We start from the raw sequence: 20,727 nt of genomic DNA, 5'->3' as shown, positions 1-20,727 counted from the left end.
TTATACTCAGTACGGCTTGTATTCGTGAATTTACTGTAAATCCATATGCTTTGTTCATATGTTTTTTTTTTTAACTAGAAGAAGGGTAGCTTTGTTCTAGTTTTGGATTCCATTTACTTCAGGTCACTGCACTTTCTGTGGGACATACAGGAAAAATGAAATTTTTCATATTGGGATATAAAATGGCTGGTATTTTGACTACAGAACCAGTCAACAGAGTGCAATAGCTCTATATAGCCTATTTCTGACAGATACAATTGTGTGATTGTAGTCTGCAAGAAGCAGCCAAATTCACCTTTAGATCCCTTGGGAAAATGATTGTGATGTTGGTCCAGTTGTTTTACAGCTTCTGTGCCTTTCTACTCTATAGTTCAGTGGCTAAAGCACTTGTGAAGGAAGAGGGAGAATTGGATTTCTGTCCTCGAAGGAAGGAATCATGTACATAACTGGCTAGTGGTACTCATCCCTGAGAGCAAGGAGCAGCCTGGTGTGCTGTTTTGATAAGAATGATAATTTGAGAAAGGCAGACTTGAAATTTTAGAATTTTAAAGCTGTCATTGGATAAAGTAAATGTTTGGTTTTTCCCTAAGTCTAATTTGTTACCTGGTCTAATTACAGGGATAAGGAGAGAAGGTTTTTCATATCTGGTTTGAAATTCGTAGTGGTTTTGGCTCTTTTTGAAGTGCTTTTTTTCAGGGAGGGAAATGCTTTTTTGTGAGGTAGGCACAGAAATTCATGAAGTTTGAACTTCTTAATTCTGAATAAAAATAATCTTCAAAACATGTTTTTTGTCTACAGATTTTATGGTTAGTGTCGTTTCTGAAGATGACACCATTATTAAAAATATTAATCCAGCACGGATTTCTATGAAAATGTGGAAAGCACAGAGCAACCGGGTTAGGACACCGACTGATGTAAGTCATCAAAATGCATTTTCAAAATGGGTATGAAAATGCCAGCATAGGACAAACATAGAAGCTGTCTTTTATTTGACTTAGATTTACATCCTGTTCTAGATTTTAAATAACAAATATTGCAGATCAGCCCTATGTGTTTATTGGTGTCTGTTCTATCACAAGATGTCAGACTGGTCAAGCATCAGTACTACAGTAATGACAAAAATGTTGCTGTTCTACCAAAGCCAACTCATAGCAGGGAGAGTATTGGAAGTAGCCACATTGAATTTTGGAGAGAAAAGACTATAAGAATTAAGAACATGAAATTAGAGTCTAAAATATAGTCAGTCTCATTGACTCACTCTGGGCTATCAGTATCATTATGTCTTGGTAGCATATTGCAAGTTAAGTACTTTCAGTATATTGCATTAAATGTTTTGCTTATTTTTTTACAGGTTACAACGTTTAGCTGTAGTAAAGTGAAGGATGACAAGGAAGACAGCTTCTTCTACTTCAGGTATAAAAATATTTGTTCTACAGTTACTCATGAAACTTACTATACAAAATACATAGTTTGAAATAGAAGGAAGAGTTTTATGGTTTGATAATAACAGTCCATCACAGAATTAGTATGATACAGAAAAGGTGAAAGATACTAGCAAGATGCTTTGAGATGAAGATTGAATTCTTTCCGATACTTTTGACATTTTTATAATCTGAGAGTAGAAAGGAAGAGTCTAAGGTAATGTATTAGAATACATTCTGAGAAATGTTAGCAGTGAGGGAACCACATCATCAGTTTATAATTTATATGGTAGCATTCTTTAATTCTTTTCAGTATTGCTTCAACTACTGTAGACTTGCAGGCTGAACAAAGCAGACATAACTCTTTTTTTTCTACCTTCTGTAGCTGTGCATCAATCCTGAACCATGACATTGATCCTGTCAGTTTAGTAATCATTCCTGGGGCTACTTGTAGTCTTCGAACGAGAGCCCATCATAAGCTGGTGCCTGACTGCCACATTCTTTCTACATCTATTTCTAGTAGACTATCTATGGGATTAGCTAAATAGTTATGGTACTGGCTGTTGATTCAAGTTTTTGCCTTCTGGGAGTAGGCTTTTTTACACAGGTGCCTGTAGTTTAGTAGTTGTCCACAAATGTCTAGAATTAAAACTCCCAATCTTACTGAAAAATTTGAAAGGAGAGTAGACACTGTCCATTAGCAGCCCTTGTAGAAAAGTATGTTTCACTTGTTGCTGGCAGTGTCTGTGGCATCACTGTCTACCAAGTGACTTTCTCTCAGGTTTTCCTGTATGTGAAATCTGAAAAAGGAAAAGTCATGGCCTGTTCTAGAAATATTAGGATTTTGTTTTTTTCAAGTGAAGCATTCTGGAGAATCTTGCGTATTACTCCTTCCCAAATAAAATCAGAGGAAATAAACTACTTAATGTTGACAATACAGTTAAAATGCTGTGTGTTGAAACAAGAATTGCATTAATCAGTTCAAGAGTTCCACATGTCATCCTTGGAGAAATACTTGAGTCTTGGCTGTTTGCATCTCTTGAGAAGTTTGTAAGCATTTGCAAGTCACTGCTATCCCTTGCTAAACACTGCAGAGATAATGTGGATGGAATGTGGCCTTTCTTGCTGGGTGAAATTATAGTAGCAGAACCTCAGGTGTCTGGGCTTTTCTTTGTGTTTTGATGGTGGGATACTGTGCCAGTAGTCTACACTTTGGAATGCTGTAAGGTAGAATGAAAACTCTTTTTTTTTTTTTTTTCTCTCACTATACTCAAACTTGACCTGTGGTCCCAGTTACCTAGCTTTGTACAATCTAAGGAAGGAATTAGCTACTCTGATTTTATGAAAATTTTATTAAATTTCGAGAGAAATGCTTGTTGTTCCAGGTCTAGATATGTCTATATTTTGTTCCGGTGGCTTTATGACGATTCTGAATAGGAAATAAAATTATGTAGACTTGCAGATTTCTGAACAATAGGGCCATGAAAAATTTCCTGTCATCTAGAAGAGACAAACTCTTGGATGAGACTTTCCTCACTCAAGCTTCTAAAAGCCTTACTCTCATTCTCAAGGAACTTTGATGGCCTTCTTGCTGACTGAGGAGCATTATGCCTTAGTAGGGCTTTCTAACTAGTTTGGAGGACTACTCAGAGTTTAAATTGCTTGTGTACTTACATACTTATGACTTCAGTATTGACTCATGTTTGTTTGGGTTTTGGTTTTGGTTTTTTTAGGGATAAAGTGGTTCCGGAGAGAGTGGGCACTTACATTATCGAGTTTACCTTTGCAATGGATAAGACAAATATGCTCAACAGTGAACAGGTTTGTATCTATAATTAATTGCAGGTAGCCAAGAATACATAATACAGAATCATCTGGGTGAAGTGTTCCAATACTTTGTAGATTCAGAATGCAAATACTTTCACCCACAAGTTTTGAAAAAAAATATAGTTTTATTTTTTTATATTGATTTCAAACTGTTATCAAAATATGTTTTCATTAATTTCTATAACCAACAATTTGACAGTATAATAGAGGTGCATAATTTGCAACCTAGCAGAACTGCTTTATGGTTGTGCTAAGTTATTTCAGGTTTGTCCATAAGTTCACATAGATTTGGTTCAGTGTTTTTTGAGCAACCCAAGTGTACATGTGATTTGCAGTTAATTATGTCAGTATTTTATTTTGTTTTGTTTTATTTTTCCTCCTTTTTCTTGCTAGATCATAGTTGAAGTTGTCCCTAATGACCCTGTACGCTTGTTACCTGATTCTTTACCAGCTACTCCAACAGTTTCCAATGTTCGAGCTCTTACCAGCCGTACACTGGTGAAGGATTTATACCTCCATTTAATGGTAACTGTACTTCCATACAAAATCATGATTTGGGAAATACAGAAGACTGCTAAAATTATGTTGACTTTTGCTGTAAGATATTGCTACTGTTTCTTTGTAGATTCACTTCATTAAAAAAGATGCTAATCAGTGTTTTTTCAACATGACAGGCCCATCTTGTTTCATTTACATATAGATGACCAAAACAGAAATACTTGGTCCTTACTGTCAGATATCTCAATTGAAATCTGTGTCTTGTTGCCACACGGAAAAATTGTTCCAAGAATAGATTCTAGTGGGAAAATAAAGTTGTTTCTCACCATGATTTTTCTTCCCAGGGACATTTTCTCTTAGAAATCATATATTACAAAAAATAGGGTTTCTGGAATTTGAGTGTTCACAGGCATAAAAGGAAATAATTTGCCAGCTACCACAATAGCAAAGCAGACTCAGCTTCTGGAAAAATAATTTAATCACCAGTTAAAAAAGATTAGTGTAATAAGAAACAAAGACCAAAAAGCTAAAGCAACACTTTCTTCCCCACCCTTTCCTAGGCTCAGCTTTGTTCCAGATCCCTGTACCCTTACCCAGGCAATGCAGGATGGGAAATGGAGGTCACAGTCAACCCATAACAGCTCCTCAGCTCTTTCCTGGCAGTCCTTTTCCCTCACAGCTTTCCTGTTCTAGTATGGGTCCATTTGTGGGCCACAGTCTGTCACCAACTGCTCCAGTGTGACCCCTTCCCACAAGCTGCAGTCGGAATTATCAACCTGGTTTAGCATGGGGTCCTCCGTGGGCTCTGCAGGTCTTTGCTCCACCGTGGTCCTTCATGGGCTACAGTGTAGTTTCCCTGTGAGCTGCAGGGGAATTTCTGTTCTGGTGCCTGGAGCACCTCCTCCTGCAGTTTCTTCTCTCACCCTCTGGTGTTTTCTCCTTTTCTTTTTTTTCCCATTCTCACCTGCCTGTGCATTTTTGCCCATTCTTAAATGTAAAGAAACACCATTTTGGCTGAGGTGCTCAGCTGTCCCTGCAGTTCATCAGTTTGAGCACTGGCCATGTCCAGCCTCTCCTCACAGAGGCTGCCTCTGCAGCTCCCTCTGCAGAGACTGCTAGCACCTTGCAATATAAATCTAGGGCAGTACAGAAATGCATTATTTAATAAAATCCCAAACTAACTTTTTTTTTTTTTTTTTATTTACAGGATGAATACAATAATCACACTGGACTTGATCTAGCTGGCAGAGTAATAGCAAAAATTAAAAGCCCCAATGAACAAGATATAGAGATCCCACAGTTTCAGGGGAAAGTCAGTACAGAAGAGTTTCCATTGCAGAATGGATCAGCTGAAATTGTAAGTGTGACTGAAATAAACAGCTCCATGAACAGTGTGTCTAACAAGGCTTATTTTCCTGCAGTTTTAAAGTTATCTTACACCTTATTTTGTTCTGTGGAGTTTTAGTTTATAATGTAGCTTTCCCTTAGAAATAAGTAGATAAATTATTTCTTCTCTGTTTAGTTGCTGATTTTCAGAAAACCTGAAGGAAGGACATTCTTTAAACTGTTTATCCTTGCCAAGTGAGGAAAGTGTACAGGAACTTTCAGTTAGTGATGAGGACATTCAGGAAGATCCAGGAAAAATATTTTCTTTGTTTGAATTTTACATGTGAATAACACTTAACGAATTTGTAGTTAAACCATTAACATTACTGGTATTTTACTTTTCTATTTATAATACTCTTGGACTGTAATATCTTAAGATCATTTAAAATAACTTCTTCATTTATTTATAATTAAATTTTGCCAGGGTCTCTTTACATCTTGTCTAAGTTGTGAGCCTGTATATACTCTGTGGAAAGGCATCCTACCCTCATTTGAAGCTAAAACTACCATTTCTCTGTATGCTTTGTTTCACTCATTAATGCACTTGGCTGTTAAAAATCCTTTCCTTATTTTGGTTTGGCATCATGCATACTCTGAAAGTACTGCATATTGTAGTCACATCATTGCAAACACTTTTTCTTCAACAAATGCAGATTGAATTTTTAAAACCTGAAGCTCCATCTGTCACAGTTGCTATAAAATATGATACAAAGATACAATGTAAAATATGTACATGCACAAAAACAGGAACTGTTCGAAACACACCAAAGAAAATCCAGCTGAATGTGGAGTTTCTTCTAAGTGGAATGGTCATAATCTCTCTTTTCAAAGCCTACACAGAACTTGAGTCAATAGTAATCCTGTGGTGAAACAGTTGTATAGTGATGTTTTGTTTTCAACTTGAAATATCCTGTAAGAATGGCAGAGCAGAATTATACCCCTACTCCATTTGGTTGTCACATATTTTAAAAGTCTGTCTGATGTCTACAGAAGTCTTCAGACAGGTAGAAGATCCAGCTTTTTAAGGACATTTTCTCAGCCACTTTTTCTAGCTTGCTCTTTGGAAGCAGCTTTATGACCAGCATCAGTGTCTGCCAAGTGGAGACAGACACTGCATAGCAGTCAACACAAATTCTCCAAATACATCTTGGAAATTACCACCATAAGACCCTAGTGGAATCCAAAAATCTACAGATCCTACATAGAAACTTCTTCATAATGTATTTTATTCAGTACATTGACTGCTTTTATGGACTTACATATCTGAAACTGAATGACACAGCATAAGTTATTCTTTGTCAATAGCAGTTAAGGACAGAAACATCTAGTTAACATGGCCAAATGTTATTAATCTGCCAAATTCTGGTCTACTGTAATCCACACAGAAAAGTGACAACATATGTATGAAAAACAACCTAGTAAAATAAAATGCAGGGACTGAATAGAGGTATCAGATAAAATTAATATACTGATTGATTTATGTTATACTCTTGAGTTTCTCTGGCTTCCCTACCATGGTTCAGGAGTGATAAATTATCTGGTTTGTGAACACATTTTTCCCCAGGCAGGTAGGGTTAAGAAAAGGTGCAAAAGTATAGCTAAAGGATCAGCTGAAACCACTGGTCTATCAAACCACTCTGCAAATCTTGCATTTACACCTGTGGTAACAAGGTATAAATTGAACACCTTTAAATGGGTAATAATAACCCCATATACAACCTGTGACAGTTCAGGTAAAATTACTGGATCATTTCTAAGACTCCTTGCTAATGCAGAAATAATTTTTTTTTTGTTCATGTAGTAGTAACCTGTTGTTGCATAATTGTGACCTAAATTCTGCAGTCTTGCATCAGTGACAAAGATAACCTATGTAATGGAAGGGGAGTGTGCTGAGTTTCATGGTTTTTGGGGCGTTGTTTTTTGTTTAGCTTGCTTTGTTCTCCCCCGCTTTTATTCTTTATTTTTTTTTTTTTTGGAAGCTGATGAAGATTTCTTTCCACTTAGCTATTCCTGTTTGATGGGAGGTTGGGGGTCTTGCATGCTTCTTCCTTTTTATTACTATGATCTAAAGAGATCCTGCTGCTTTTAACAGTAACTTGTTTTCCTCAGTCATCCATGGGGACTAACTGCATTTCAGTGAACCCAGTATCTCTTCCCCTCTTCAGGCAGTTTTCAGGCATCTGGTTTATACTGAGTTCACTGACTTCAGACTACTCACTAAGCCCATGTGGAAAGGATTTGTTGGTTGTGATGCACTGTCCTTTTCATATGACTTGTAATGGGGAGGGGAAGAGATACTTGTGTTCTTAAAAGTATTTTGAAATTGTTCTGTCTTGTTTATAAAGACAGTTATGTACAATTAGCAGAAATAATTAAAGTGATAATCTGACACGTTTACCCTTAGTCACAAGTTCAGGAATACTAAACTTGTTTAATGAAGAAAAATGTTTTGATTTTTTGTTAGCATATATTTTCCAAGGGAAAAATATTTCCACTACAGACTTCCCCTGATAAAATTTGTAGCTGCAATATTTTTGAAAGCCATAAAGACTATATTTGGAGGTTATATATCTATCTCTTCTTTTAGGCTGCAACCACCTCTCTCTTGATTTGGCCAGTTGAGTAGCAATTTCTACATGTTAAAGGTGGAAACAGTATGAGTTTTATTATAAGCATTATTCATTTTATGCATGATACCTTTCCCAAAGTAACAGTGCATTTAGATACTACCTTTACTAGTTTTATTTCTGTTTACCTTTATGATTTTATAATATTTCTCATGTTTATAAAGAAAGGCAAACGATTTAGTATATCTTTTCAATAAGGAATTGATAAGAAGTTAAATGTTTATGATAGTGTTTTGGACATATATTGTTAATTCATTTGGGATCTGCTGTCTACTTCCATGGTAACAGCAGTAGCTTTAGTTAAGCTCTGGGAATAGTTTGTTTTTCCTTCTCTGCATTGGGTCTTCCATTTTAATTTTGCATTGACATACTTGCATTTCATACTGAATGAAGTACACCTGAGGATATCTTGCTTGTGAGACAGCACAGAGGATTTTTTTTCTGAGCATGTGTCTCTGAAATAAATATATAGCCAAAAATAATAAGATCTTTTTAAACAGGTAAAATGACAATCTTAATTCTTAAATAATAAAATAGCTATGTCTTTGTATTTTACTTCTGTTTAATTGTTATAAAAGGCTTTTCCAAGCCCATACTTAAAACTGTAGTAATACTGTATAGACATTATATGTTATGCAACATTAAAGATTTAGTAGCTAAACAATGTTTTGTGTGTAACCTCAAGCATGGTTATAAATTTGTTTGTTTATTTTCATAGAATTTAGTGCTGGCTGAAGACAGTCCTGGAAGAGATAGCACTGAATATATTCTTGTCTTTGAGCCACATCTGCCAGCTTTGAAAAAGCCTTTGGAACCATATTGTCTCTCATTTATGTTTTATAATGGTATGTTTAAAGTACTCTAAAATACTTGCTTTTCCTTAGAATCAGCTATTTTTAGATCTATAATATGTTTTCAGAACTATGTCATAGCTTAAGTATGTTACTGTGTGTTCTAAAAGTTTTTATGCTTATTTCTGTAGATTTCAAGAAGCAACAGCTGATGGCGACACTGACCAGGGAGAAAGACCAATTATCGAAATCCATAGATCTTTACAGAAAGATGTTTGATACCACAAATCAGCTTGTAGCTGAAATGAAATGTAAGTTCAATCAAATATGTAAATAATTTTTCTGTGAATTAAATTTCTCTCTTATAATGGTTTTGAGAATATAGAGAAGGGGAGAAAAATCAATATTGAAATCATGAGATAGTAATTAGAGGGTAGCAGGAAGGGGTGCATATCTTGCAGGGAAGCATCTAATTACTTGGATGTACCTATATACCTATAAAAGGGTCTTGATTTGAAGTAGAATGTCTTATGTCAGAATTATCAAAAGGAGAAAAGAAACATTGAAGTTGGTGTTCTTTTTATCCATGACTGCCTTTTATTCCCATCTTTGCATGCTCATACATCTGGAAATTCAATAGTAGCCTAAAAACAATTTGAAGAGAATGAACTATCGATAATCCTCTTTTAAAAAGTTAGTTTTATGTTTTCAAAATGTTGCTTTTCCCCCTCTCATTTGACATTATTCAGAAGTGTTGTCATTGTTTGTGTTCTTTAGCAAATGTAATCCTTTATGAAGTTCTGTTAAACTGCAGAGTAGTGTGAGGGCACTGCTTTATGGGAATGAGAAAAATGAAGGAAATTTTTTCTTCACTTTTGTTTTTGCTTGAATCATCCTGCCTGTTTATTAAAAGGTTTGTTTTAATAATTGCATTTTGAATTTTTATTTTAAATAATCACCAAGTATAAATAAAGCAGACTGGCACAGAAGATGCTGCTGTTTCTTGTAATTTTAATACTGTATGTTTCTATTATGAATGGAAAATCCTGAATTCCAGTGAGAAAGGCATACAATTTTTGTTTCATATGTGCACATCTGTAAGAGAGCAAGTTAGAGTACAGCATTAGACTTTATGCTTAAGTAACATTTTCAAATATTTGAATAGAGGATAGAAAGCAACTCACCTGTTTACTCATTTGTTTTTTAAGTTAGTTCAGATATGAGAGCTGAGGAAATAGTGTCCAGAAAGTGGTGTCCCATATAACAGACAAAAGAAGGTAGTGGCAGCCCCCATTCCTCTCTTCTGTCTTGCCTTTTCACCTGTTGGAGAACCATTTACAATCATAATTGAGGAGGAAAACTAAAAACCAGCTGACATTCTCAGACTGATATAAGGTCTAGGTCCCTATGCTTCTTGATGCTGAAGGTGTCTGCGGAAATTGTTTAGAAACTGGACAAAATTCCAAGATCTTTGTGGAAAGATTCTGATATTCTGTGCTGAAATTAAGAAGTGAATAGGGTCAGTTGCAGCTGGCATAATTCTGAAAAGTTGTAAGAAATTCTGTAAGTGTTCCATTGCTTTCTATCATTTCCTCACTCCCTTTGGATTTTGTTTCAGGTCAGGTTAAAGAAGCTGAAACAAGAGAAGCTCTCCTGAAGAATGAACTGAAAAAGCACCAAATTGAATTATCACAGACGAACACAGTATGACTTATTTCTTACTAAACTCCATTAACATCTCTAAAATCGATATCAATAATTTATCCGTACTAATTTTGCTGAATCACACCTGTTACAAAAACAATGAAAATCTAAACTGTAGGAATATTTGAGGATTGATGTCAAACTTAAGATTTTTTTTTTATTATTGCTCTGTTAGTGTGAGGATCTTTTGAAAAACTGCAAAAGAACTAACAAAAACCTTCTATTTTATAGCCTAGTCTTGTTTTTCTGCTGTTCATGTTTCTCATAAGGTTACCAGTGTTACTGGTGCTGCTAGACGTTAAAATGGGTTTTTGGAGGCTGATGAGGCTGATGAATATATAGGATGTATTTTGGCATAAGTAAGCCAAAAGAAAACACTTTTTTTCAGAGAATCAGAGAATTGCATATGTTGCCACCAAAGTTCATGTAAAAATAAATTTGGAAATATTCAGGGCAATGTACATATTGCTAATTTCCTTTGAAGATCCAATTATATTTTAAGGAAACTTTTTGAAGATTTTCAAACTACTAACATTTGGGGGGAAAAACACCTATGTAAACAATTATCATTGGATCAAATAAGATCAAGTTATAGTTATTAATCACAAATCAGTAGAATTAAATTGCAGTATTAGTACTTAAGTTCCCCCTGCTGGCTAAATTTTTCTAGTTTGAACATAGTTTCCTGAAATGGTTACTTTTTGTACATTCATTATTGTCTCTTCCTGCTGTTTTAAACTTGCTTCACTTTTGTCTCTAATCAAGCACTGTTACTTCTTTGTGAATTGCTCCTTGAAGTTCTTAAAAATTAAAAAAAAAAGAGTAATGAAAAGGTTTGCTCACAATTGCAGTGAGCTTTCCATTTGCTCTTTACTTCTGCTGCTCAGTCCACTGCTACATGCTTGCTGATTTTAAATTTTCATTCTCAGCTTCAGTATGTGGATTCTCTTATTAAAAAAAAGATGTTGGAACAAGAAGCAGTAATGAAGCAGCCAAGGAGAGCTTGTACCCTCCCAAACTATCCAAAAGGCAACCAGGATATTCTAGGCAAGGTGAGTTTTCTCACAGGGAGCTTCTAATGAATTCTGTTGTTTCCAGAAAACAGTAGTGATGAAAAATTAGCTCCCCTAGCAGAGCCATCAGCAGGGGAATTAAATGTCTGTCTGAAGTTGCAGGATTATTGTAATTACTATGAAAAGGGGACGTGGTCTTCGTTTCTGTTCTGACTGTTGTAACTTCTGTGGTACAGATTGCACATCTAGCTCAAATCGAGGATAACGAAGCAGCAAAAGTTATTTCTTGGCACCTGGCAAGTGACATGGACTGTGTAGTCACACTGAGCACCGAAGCTGCTCGTTCTATCTTTGATGAAACTCAAGGTCGACAACAAGTCTTACCCCTTGACTCTATTTACAAGAAGACACTTCCAGATTGGAACAGGTAGAGAAAAAACAATGGAAGTTCTGCATTTGTGTTGTGTACTTCTTCAACTCTTTTTTTCTTGTCTAATTTGATTTTTAAACTTCAAGTAAAGATTTGAAGTAATGTCACTTGAAGTGTTAGCTGAAATGTCAGTGTTAAGTCTTTAACTGGTGTATGATGTTCTTTATGTAATAAGGTGTTCCTATTAAATAAGACATTTTTTTCTTTGTCTCCATGTTTTCTAGAACAGGAATTAATTTTAAATATAGTGCTTCTAATCAGATGATAACTTTCAAAAATTTCAGAATACATTCATAAAATCATTTGTAGTAGTAGAAATTAATTTTGCTATTTCAGTTGCCTGAAAAATAAGGAAAAAGACAGTATTTCTGCTCCTGAAAATAATTTGATTATGACAATGACTGCTAATATAATTAGAATGCCCTTTAGTAAAGAGCTGATGTATAAATGTATTTATAAAGGTTCAAATTCTTACTAAAACTTGTCCATAAATTAGTCATATGAATTTGTTGGAAATAACATCTCATAACAAATTAGTGTTTCATTAAAAAAAAAATCTTTTATATAACTGGCATTTCAGATAGTGGTGGGATCATTTACCTAATGTGGAAGTGTTAAGATGCATTCAATTCAGTTTGAGATTCCTGCCTAGAATGAGGACAAATTGCTTTCTTCTTTACTTCTTCCTCATTCTCCCCTTTCTTTAACCAGACCTTTACCTCACTTGAAAAATGGAAGAACCGTCTTCAGACCTATTGGAAATCCTGTGTTTGCCAGAGATCTGTTAACATTTCCAGATAACACAGAGTATTGTCAAACAGGTAAATGATAAGAAAGAAGTAATTACGTACTTTTTTTAATAAGTTAAATACATAACAAACTATAATCCATTCAATAATCTTCACTGATACATTTGCAAATACCAGCATACATTCCTCCTGAATTCTGTTGGTAGAAATAGAAGGGCATTACCCTTAATTATTTTTAAACAAAAGTTGTGAAAATTTCAACAATGACCACTTTCTTCTGCTTGTTGTCTTAGTTTCATTTTCTCTACTTAGATTTTTCTTGTTTAAATTCCTGCAGCATTATCTTATTCCCAGGCTCTTTAAAGCAGGAGCTGGCATCACAGCTGACCATCACAAGTTTAATTTTATAATCTCATATTGCAGAAGTTACTCCTTTTGTTAGGCTTTGTTTCCAGTTCTGTTCCTCTCAGAAATATGTAATGCATAAATTTAAGTACTAGCAGACTGAACTGTACATGACTGTGTATGTTATGCTTAAACAGTTTAATAGTTATAAGAAATCTTTTTCTTAGATTTCAGTTTAGGAAATTATCGTCTTTGTGCTCTTTCTAACAACATAGCAATCCCTACCTTTTCTTACACTTTTTTTTTAAAGTAAGTAGACCTGCTCCTTTATGTGGAGAGTTGGAGTCTGTAGTTAGTTCAGAAAGTTTTGCATTTTTTTCACAACCTCCTACTATTGAAGTATTCCTCTCTACTGTTAATAAAGACCAATTTTTAGTCCTGTACATTTTCAGATAATTAAATACTGACAGACTTTTAACTATAAGTTCTTCTTTATGCCCCTTGGGTGAATTGAAAAACCACATTGCTTGACATATCTCATGCATGACTACATTGTTAGATTTTTGTATGGAACAGACTTGTATTAGCAGGAGATTCTTAAGCTCAGTTAGATCATTGGCCTGTGAATGTCTTTTTCTTTGATAAACCATTGAATATGAATAAACATATTAAGAAACTGAGAACAAAATTCAACATTCCAGGAAGATTTTTAGAAAGTTATCATTTGTATAATTTGATGAAACTTGGGATTTTATTATGTGTGTCTTGATAAATGTAAAGTATCAAGAGAGTATTTCATTGGAAAATACACTCAATTATGCCAAAAGGCAATTTAATGTACTCTTTCTTTATGAATTCTCTGATGAAAGCAGAAGATTGCATATTGATCTCAACTTCAAGAGAATTTTGTTGAAACAAAAATTATTTACATCCTATTTCCCTTGGATTTATCTTAGCAGATGTAATAATGATGTCTCAGAGTTGACTTTTCAAAACTGAAGTTATCTTGCTCTGGAGAAATTTCATAGTTCAAAAATTTATGTTTTTCAGTGTTTGGTATGCTTTTGGGTGATACTATCATTATAGATAATTTGGATGCTGCCAACCACTACAGAAAAGAGGTATGTTTCAAAATTTCTTTAAATTTTATGATATGGATATGTTGTACAGCTATATATTTAATATACTGAAAACTTAAGTAATTGCCAAGTTTAATGCTGTGTTAGCTGTCAGTGTGCTTACTGTCTGTGGGTCTCAAAGCACTTAACAGTGAATGAAATCTCTATTATTGGCACTGACAAAATTACCTCCATTCAACAAATTCCATTATGTGAATGTTTCCATGGTGCAGGGGACCATTTCCAAAGATGAGCATCTTCAGTTTTGCTATTAGTGTTAAACACAAGTTCTTCTTTACTTTCCTAGTCACTTAATGTGTAATAAAACACAGGAGTTTAAAGCACATGATGAAATTTCAGGTCCACTTGACTAAAAACTTGATGTAAAACTTGCTAGATCTCTTTGAGACCCATTTTATTTAAGTTTAATGGTGCATGTTTTAGCAGGCAAGAGTCTCTCTGAGGAAGTCCTGACACTGGCCACTTTTCCTTTTAGCTTATGAGCTTGCTAGAATCAAAATGTTGATTGAGCCTAAGAATGTAGAACTGTACTGATTGCCACTGCTTCTTAATCTGTGTTGATAACCAGCTTTTTCTGGGTATTGATCTAAAATCTGCCTTAAGAATTGTGGTAAAATGTGAGAGCACAAACCCAAAAAAACTGGTCTTTGTAATTATTGGCAATACTGCTTGGTTTTAATATATGCATTCTATTGCTTGAAAGTGAAGTCATGGCATAATTTCATAAACTGTTTTCATTAGGGAACAAAGGTGCATTGCAGTTGAAAAATACAAAGGTTCATAACAGCATTGCTGAAAACTTAGATTTTTGTGTGGCGTTACTAATTTATTATCAATTTTTATACCTGTGCAGGTTGTAAAAATTACACACTGCCCTACTTTGCTGACAAGGGAAGGAGACAGGATTCGCAGCAATGGAAAATTTGGAGGCCTGCAGAATAAAGCTCCTCCAATGGACAAACTCAGAGGAATGGTATTTGGAGCACCAATGCCAAAACTTTACTATACTTTCTCTGAACAAATAGGTGGGTTAATGAAGTCATAAAAATACAAAACTTAAAAAATTATATTGATTGTCTATGTTTTTTGAGTCTCTGATGTAATAGAGAAAGGAAAACTTCAGTTTAGCAAAAAGTTATTTTTAGAAGTAGGAGCTGTACAGAGTTCTGTTTATAAATTTGCTTTTTCTTACAAGCTTATAGCTAATACAGTTCCTGAAATAAAAAATAATAATGAGAGAATCCCTTTTTTCTTAGTCTTAATAAAGGAGTATAAGCAGTAATAATAATTCAAACAATCGGCATGAAAACTTGAGCTGATTGAATTCCAACATCGCTGAAAAACAAGTTTTAGATCTTTCTATTCTGGAAGCACCATAATCAATTTAGAATTTCTTATGTGCAAGTGAGCTGTATGAAACAGTGGTAGAAAATTCCTGTTCTCAAAAGAGAATCTCATAAGCTACCCTATTTCCTGTGGGATCACTTCCATTTCTTTATGTGCTTGGATTCTTCATTTCAGAACAAAGATTAGAAAGTAAGTTAGAAGATGCAGTTTCTGACATGTAACAACTGACCTGACAGATGGATAAAACACTGAAAAGTCTTACTTACAAACAAGATTGTTCTTAAACACTTAATTTTAAAAAGAAAGGATGTGAAGTTTATCCATGACAGTGCATTGGAGAGGTGTAGGGAGAGAACACATGTACCTATTAAAGTAGCCATATATATGAGCAAACTACTTAGCACTGACCAGTTGAGTAGGAAAAAAAATAAGGACTAAAAAGATCTTTCCTTGGCATTTTAGTAAAAATATTATGTGTAGGAAAAATACAGTAAATATGTCAGTCACAGACTAAAATACACTGGATTTAGCACACTTTGTCTATCAGCATGTTTTCAATTGTTGAACTCGGTTATTACCCAGTACAAATGAAACTGGAATTTTCTATAATTTAGTACTGGAGCAATCATGGTAGAAGAAAAGGGCATGTTTTAATTTCATTTATCTAAATACTAGACATGTAAAGGAAAAAATCATGGTAAAATTCCATTTAAAGGACAGCATATCATTACATAGGGCTTGTTTTGAACTTAATTTTACACTTAGCATTAGTTCTGGCATGCTGTTTTTCGATGTTTGTAGGATAAAAGTTGTTTATTCTATTATTACACTGGCAAGGTATTTGTAAAATAAGCTGTACTAAGAGTTTGCAGTGCCTTTTGTCAGTCTGCAGCAGCTCTCTGTTTGAGAGCTTTCACTCCATGGCAAACTTAAGGTCATTTAGTGTTCAGTTAAGCTTTGTGCAAGATAACCTCGTACTCACCTCAAAGTAAAATGAATGAGCCTAGGCTAATGTGCTTGAACTCTTCCTTTATTACTTGGTGTATTTATTCAATGCCTGGATGCGAAAAAATTTTTGTCTTATATGCTTAAAGAGGAAAAAGGATTGTCAACAACATATGCCTTTGTGTATCTGAGTCTACTTGGTTAGATTTCCTTAGTGGGACAGAGTGAAACTCTGTAAATGTTCACTTGGTCCACAAGGTGGAATACAATTCAAGTCAGTAATACAAGCCTGTGCTTTGTAGCAGTGAAAATGCAATATGCTATGGGCACTTAATACCATCAGAGGTGGGGAATTTCACTTGGAGCACACAGGCAACAAGATGTGTACAGTGATACCAGTTTCCCACATCATTTTCAGAGCTTGCAGGTACTTCACTGTCATCTAAGATATCATCAAAAAGAGGAGTCAAAATATTGTTTGGGTTTTTTTAAGTTATTTTAAGAACAGCCACCAATCCACTATAAGTTTGGATTTTTTTAAGTAGTGTTTTTGAAATATATGTTTTCTTGTAGATTTGTACATTGCCTAGGTTGTATTGGTAGCATTCTAAATCAAAATGGTCATTTACTTATTGTTTTGTGGCTTATTGTTTTATTCCTCATTTAGATCTTCTTCAGCAGTACCGTGCAGCAGTGATTAAACTTGATAGTGTGAATAAAGACCTTGATTTACACTTACAGTCACTGAACACTCCAGAAATGCAAAGGAAAAAACAGGAACTTGCTGAACAAGAGAAAAACCTCAAGATAGTAAAACAAAAATTGGGTAGGTTATTGTATTATAATTGTGGGTGTCCTATAGGAGGAGAACAGTTAACTGCAACCAAATGTATTCTGCTCTTACAAACTACAAAGTTCAAACTATGAATGAAAATTGTTAACATTAATAGCTTAGAGATGTCACATTTTAAGGAAAGAATAGAAAAATTGCATGTAGTATTATGATGCTGTGGATAGTGCCTAGAGCAGCACTGCCCTGTATTGTGTTCAGATAATAAGAATGTGGTCAGTTTGTGTCTTGTGAACATGGAACTATGATCTCACTAACAAGAGATTATATAACTGTTAGTGTGGCTGGCCCCATGCTACAGAACATTGGCATGCTTTTTGAAATGGCTGTGTAGTAAAGAGCTGAATTGCTTTTGCTAAGGAAACACAATCAAAACATTGTGCTATAAAAAGAAATACCCCGAAGTCTGAGAGAATTATCTGAGTTACAAATTTTTTAACATCAACTCAAATAATATTTACAAAAGATCAACATTTACTCTGCAACAGTTATAAATAAAGCAAATAGTTTTAACTGTCATCTTTGAACTCTGTTTCAGATATAAGGTAACCATAAAATTTATGAAGTAAGGCATTTCTAAAGTCTTACTTCAAACGTTTAACTCTATTGTTATAGGGCCCATTTATAACCAGCAGGTTAAATTTTTTTGTTCTTACTTGCAACTTTTTCATAGGTATGACTCCTGCTTTATCAGATAAAGGTGCTGAATCATTACTTCAGCCTGCCACGTTGGAGATAGACAGCCCCATTCCTCCCAAAAGAATGCGAAGAGACACAGTGAGAAAAGTGTACAGGTAAGTATTTTCCAAATCTAATCCTTATTTTCCCATAATCTGAATTCAAAGCAAAAATTAGTTTATTCTGCATACTTTTTAATTCATATTTGTATCCAATAAGCAACAATGGAGTTTGCATACAGCTAATTTTCAAGATAATTTTTAATTTCTTTAAAGTTTCTGCTGCTATTTAAGTCTGATATAAAGATTTACTTACTAATTCTAATTCTGGTTCTCTTTATGAGCTGACTGATTGATTGGCATCTTTGTGCATCACATTCCCCATGTTTTCTGATATATTCCACACTGTTATACCCAGAACTATTTGATATGGCTTGGTCTGTAAACTCTTTTAAGGTCTGTTGTCACATACTGGATAGATGTGAGCTGGTGGTAAAGTGTTTAACACAGATACCCATGGTATCTGTTCTCATTCCCTGTGTGCTGATGAGCATTTGAACATACACATACACAAAAATTTGGAAAATCTGTATGTCTGTATCTTTAAAGTGACATGAAACTGACTTTGCCATTTCTCATGCCTCTCTGCATGACTACATCATTGTCTTTGCTGAACGATAGTCATTTTTCTGAGACCATTTAAATCTTACCAAGTAGTGTTCTGTGAATCTCAGAACAATATATTACTATATAATGTATATAATATATATATTACACTATATATATAATGCACTAAATTACTATGTCTCTTTATTTTTTATACTTGTTAGTATTTTAATTTTTATCTACATATAGAACTAAAGGGGTTATATAGTTAAACTACCTAATATTAGCCTGATGCTAGTCTTCATTTTAACAAAATAAATACAGTAACAAGAAGCTGTATACAAATATGGGATTTATATTGTTTATACTTCTGGGAGCTCTATGCTATATATGTATTATATATATGTAAAAGAAAAGAAAAGTTTATAAACCACTGTGCTATGTTTTGTTTAGCGCAGAAGATTGGATCTCCTCTCCTGTAAAACAGCAGCAACAGCCAGCGCTGCAAATGGCCCCTACAGAACTTAATGGAACTCCACGAAAAAGAAAGGCATAGACTGATCAGACTTGATGGGAAAAGCTGTGTATTGAAAATGTGAATACATTCAGTTAAAGGAAATACTCATGTGGTATTACCATTACTCCGAAGATTTTTATACGGATAGAAGATATAAATGTATTTCAGTTAGTAGGAACAAAAGCTTAAGTGTTTAACATTGATAGCCTAATTTTTGTATAGTTAATTTTCATTTCTAAAAGCTTTCAGAGTTTTTATGTTTGTGCGTGAAAAAAAGTTTAAAATATATTCTTTTTTATTTATGAAAAAAAATCTTTTCAATAAAAATGCTTCAGTACAAAGCACCAACAGTACAGTCACTTCTGTTTAATAGATTGTGTCGTGAAATGAGATTTTAATTTAAAAAGCATCCCAAGCTGTCTTGAGGAAGATACTCAAAGGTCACCTTTAGTGATCTGCATCACAAAGATTTTAGTGATGAAAAGGACCAGACATGATTAAAGATAATTACTAATTAAAGCCCTGTGAATAACATAGGCGACTGTGTTCAGGGCTATGGATGTGGGGGTTCACATCTGCCTCAAAGAATTTCTGCCTCAGTGTGAATGTTGACACCAGATATACTGATGTACTCTCAGCAAAGTACATTTTAAATACATGCTCCTTTTCTGAAAAAGGACTTTAAACTTAAAAAGACATGGTGACCTGCTAGAAGTTTGCTAGAAGAACCATGATCACTGCTGCACATTTCTGTGACAGTTCTAATAAAAGGAAATTTCTCCAAATTAAGGAGAAATAAAGCAGTGTAATTTGTGGTTGAAGGTTTTCCAGAGCTTCATGTTTTAAAGACAGCTTAAATATCAAATTGTCCCACTCTCAAAGGAAATAAATGTATTGAAGGATAACATGTAAGACCAGCAGGAAACCAAGATAGCCCTACCTGAACCTTTTTTCCTGTTTTTTCTCTCTAATTTAGACATCAAGACTTGAATCAGGCAGCCATCATGAAGGGTTTGCCACGTAATAATTTGTCCCACCATACCAAGTTATTTGATAGTACTTCTTTTGAATGCATTTTTAAAAATTCTGACATCTGCCTAGCCTCAGCCTCCAGCCTCTGGATAACCTTGAATTTGGATTAAATATGTATTCCAACAGAAATGTTTCCTTTTGGAATTCACCTCTTGCCTTTGGTAGTCAGTGTAGGCACTCTACTAGCGTCATATCTCCCTCATGGGAGAGGCAAATAGAAATTTAAGGATGGTTTCCAGCATTGTGCAATAGCTATCAGAGATTTCAGGAAATTTCACCAGGGAACTTTCAGGATTTTCCAGCAGTGATGGCAAGTTATTACAGTGCAAGTTACTGCTTTGCAAAGCTGTTGAGGGCAACTGATTTGGTCGTGACAACGAATTGGAGCTCTGAAGGTAAGTGTCAGTTTTTTTCCTTTACCCACTCTTCAGTCTGTAACAGAGCAGAGCAGGGAGCCCAGCCATGCTGGGCACTGTGTGTTGTCCTCACTGAATCCATGCAGAACCTGGGAGAAAGGGGTTGGGGTTTTGATCTGGGCCTGCTTTTTGACTTGCACCCAGGGATGCAGAGACTGCCTGTCAGGCGAGTGGGGATGGATACCCCATGTAACCCAGAGAGCAGGTTGGATGACAAGTCCTTTCTGCTAAACCACACTTGCAGTGTTACAGTATCATGGTCAGTATCATGGCCCCGACTCTACATCTCTACAATCCCAGTATCACCAATACTTCTCTTGTATCTTCTCCATGTATCTCATCTGGGACTTCCTCTGCCTCCTCTAGGGCCAGAGTCCCCTTGTCAGCCAGAGCTGCAGTTGAGGTAA

The 20,727-nt window shown here is 34.9% G+C and overlaps 1 protein-coding gene across 3 annotated transcripts in view; it reads left to right on the top strand.

Annotated features, from left to right (window-relative positions):
• Positions 1-19,199, top strand: part of SMCHD1 (structural maintenance of chromosomes flexible hinge domain containing 1) — a 72,102-nt gene extending 52,903 nt beyond the window's left edge. For 2 of the 3 annotated variants that reach the window (XM_033068917.2, XM_033068934.1), the window contains 16 exons: positions 799-914; positions 1,352-1,413; positions 3,155-3,242; positions 3,642-3,773; positions 4,954-5,103; positions 8,478-8,604; positions 8,742-8,861; positions 10,169-10,254; positions 11,184-11,306; positions 11,504-11,694; positions 12,409-12,518; positions 13,842-13,912; positions 14,784-14,955; positions 16,890-17,048; positions 17,746-17,866; positions 18,809-19,199. In XM_033068917.2, the coding sequence (XP_032924808.1) occupies positions 799-914; positions 1,352-1,413; positions 3,155-3,242; positions 3,642-3,773; positions 4,954-5,103; positions 8,478-8,604; positions 8,742-8,861; positions 10,169-10,254; positions 11,184-11,306; positions 11,504-11,694; positions 12,409-12,518; positions 13,842-13,912; positions 14,784-14,955; positions 16,890-17,048; positions 17,746-17,866; positions 18,809-18,911 (1,931 nt within the window). In that variant the 3' untranslated portion in view covers positions 18,912-19,199. The remainder of the gene's footprint in view (positions 1-798; positions 915-1,351; positions 1,414-3,154; positions 3,243-3,641; positions 3,774-4,953; positions 5,104-8,477; positions 8,605-8,741; positions 8,862-10,168; positions 10,255-11,183; positions 11,307-11,503; positions 11,695-12,408; positions 12,519-13,841; positions 13,913-14,783; positions 14,956-16,889; positions 17,049-17,745; positions 17,867-18,808) is intronic. The other variant, XM_033068926.2, reaches the window with a different exon arrangement.
• The last annotated feature ends 1,528 nt before the right edge of the window (positions 19,200-20,727 follow it).

The sequence above is a fragment of the Catharus ustulatus genome, chromosome 1 (genome assembly GCF_009819885.2).
Source record: "Catharus ustulatus isolate bCatUst1 chromosome 1, bCatUst1.pri.v2, whole genome shotgun sequence".
NCBI classification, from domain to species: Eukaryota; Metazoa; Chordata; class Aves; order Passeriformes; family Turdidae; genus Catharus; species Catharus ustulatus.
This window is presented reverse-complemented; position numbering and strand designations above follow the sequence as displayed.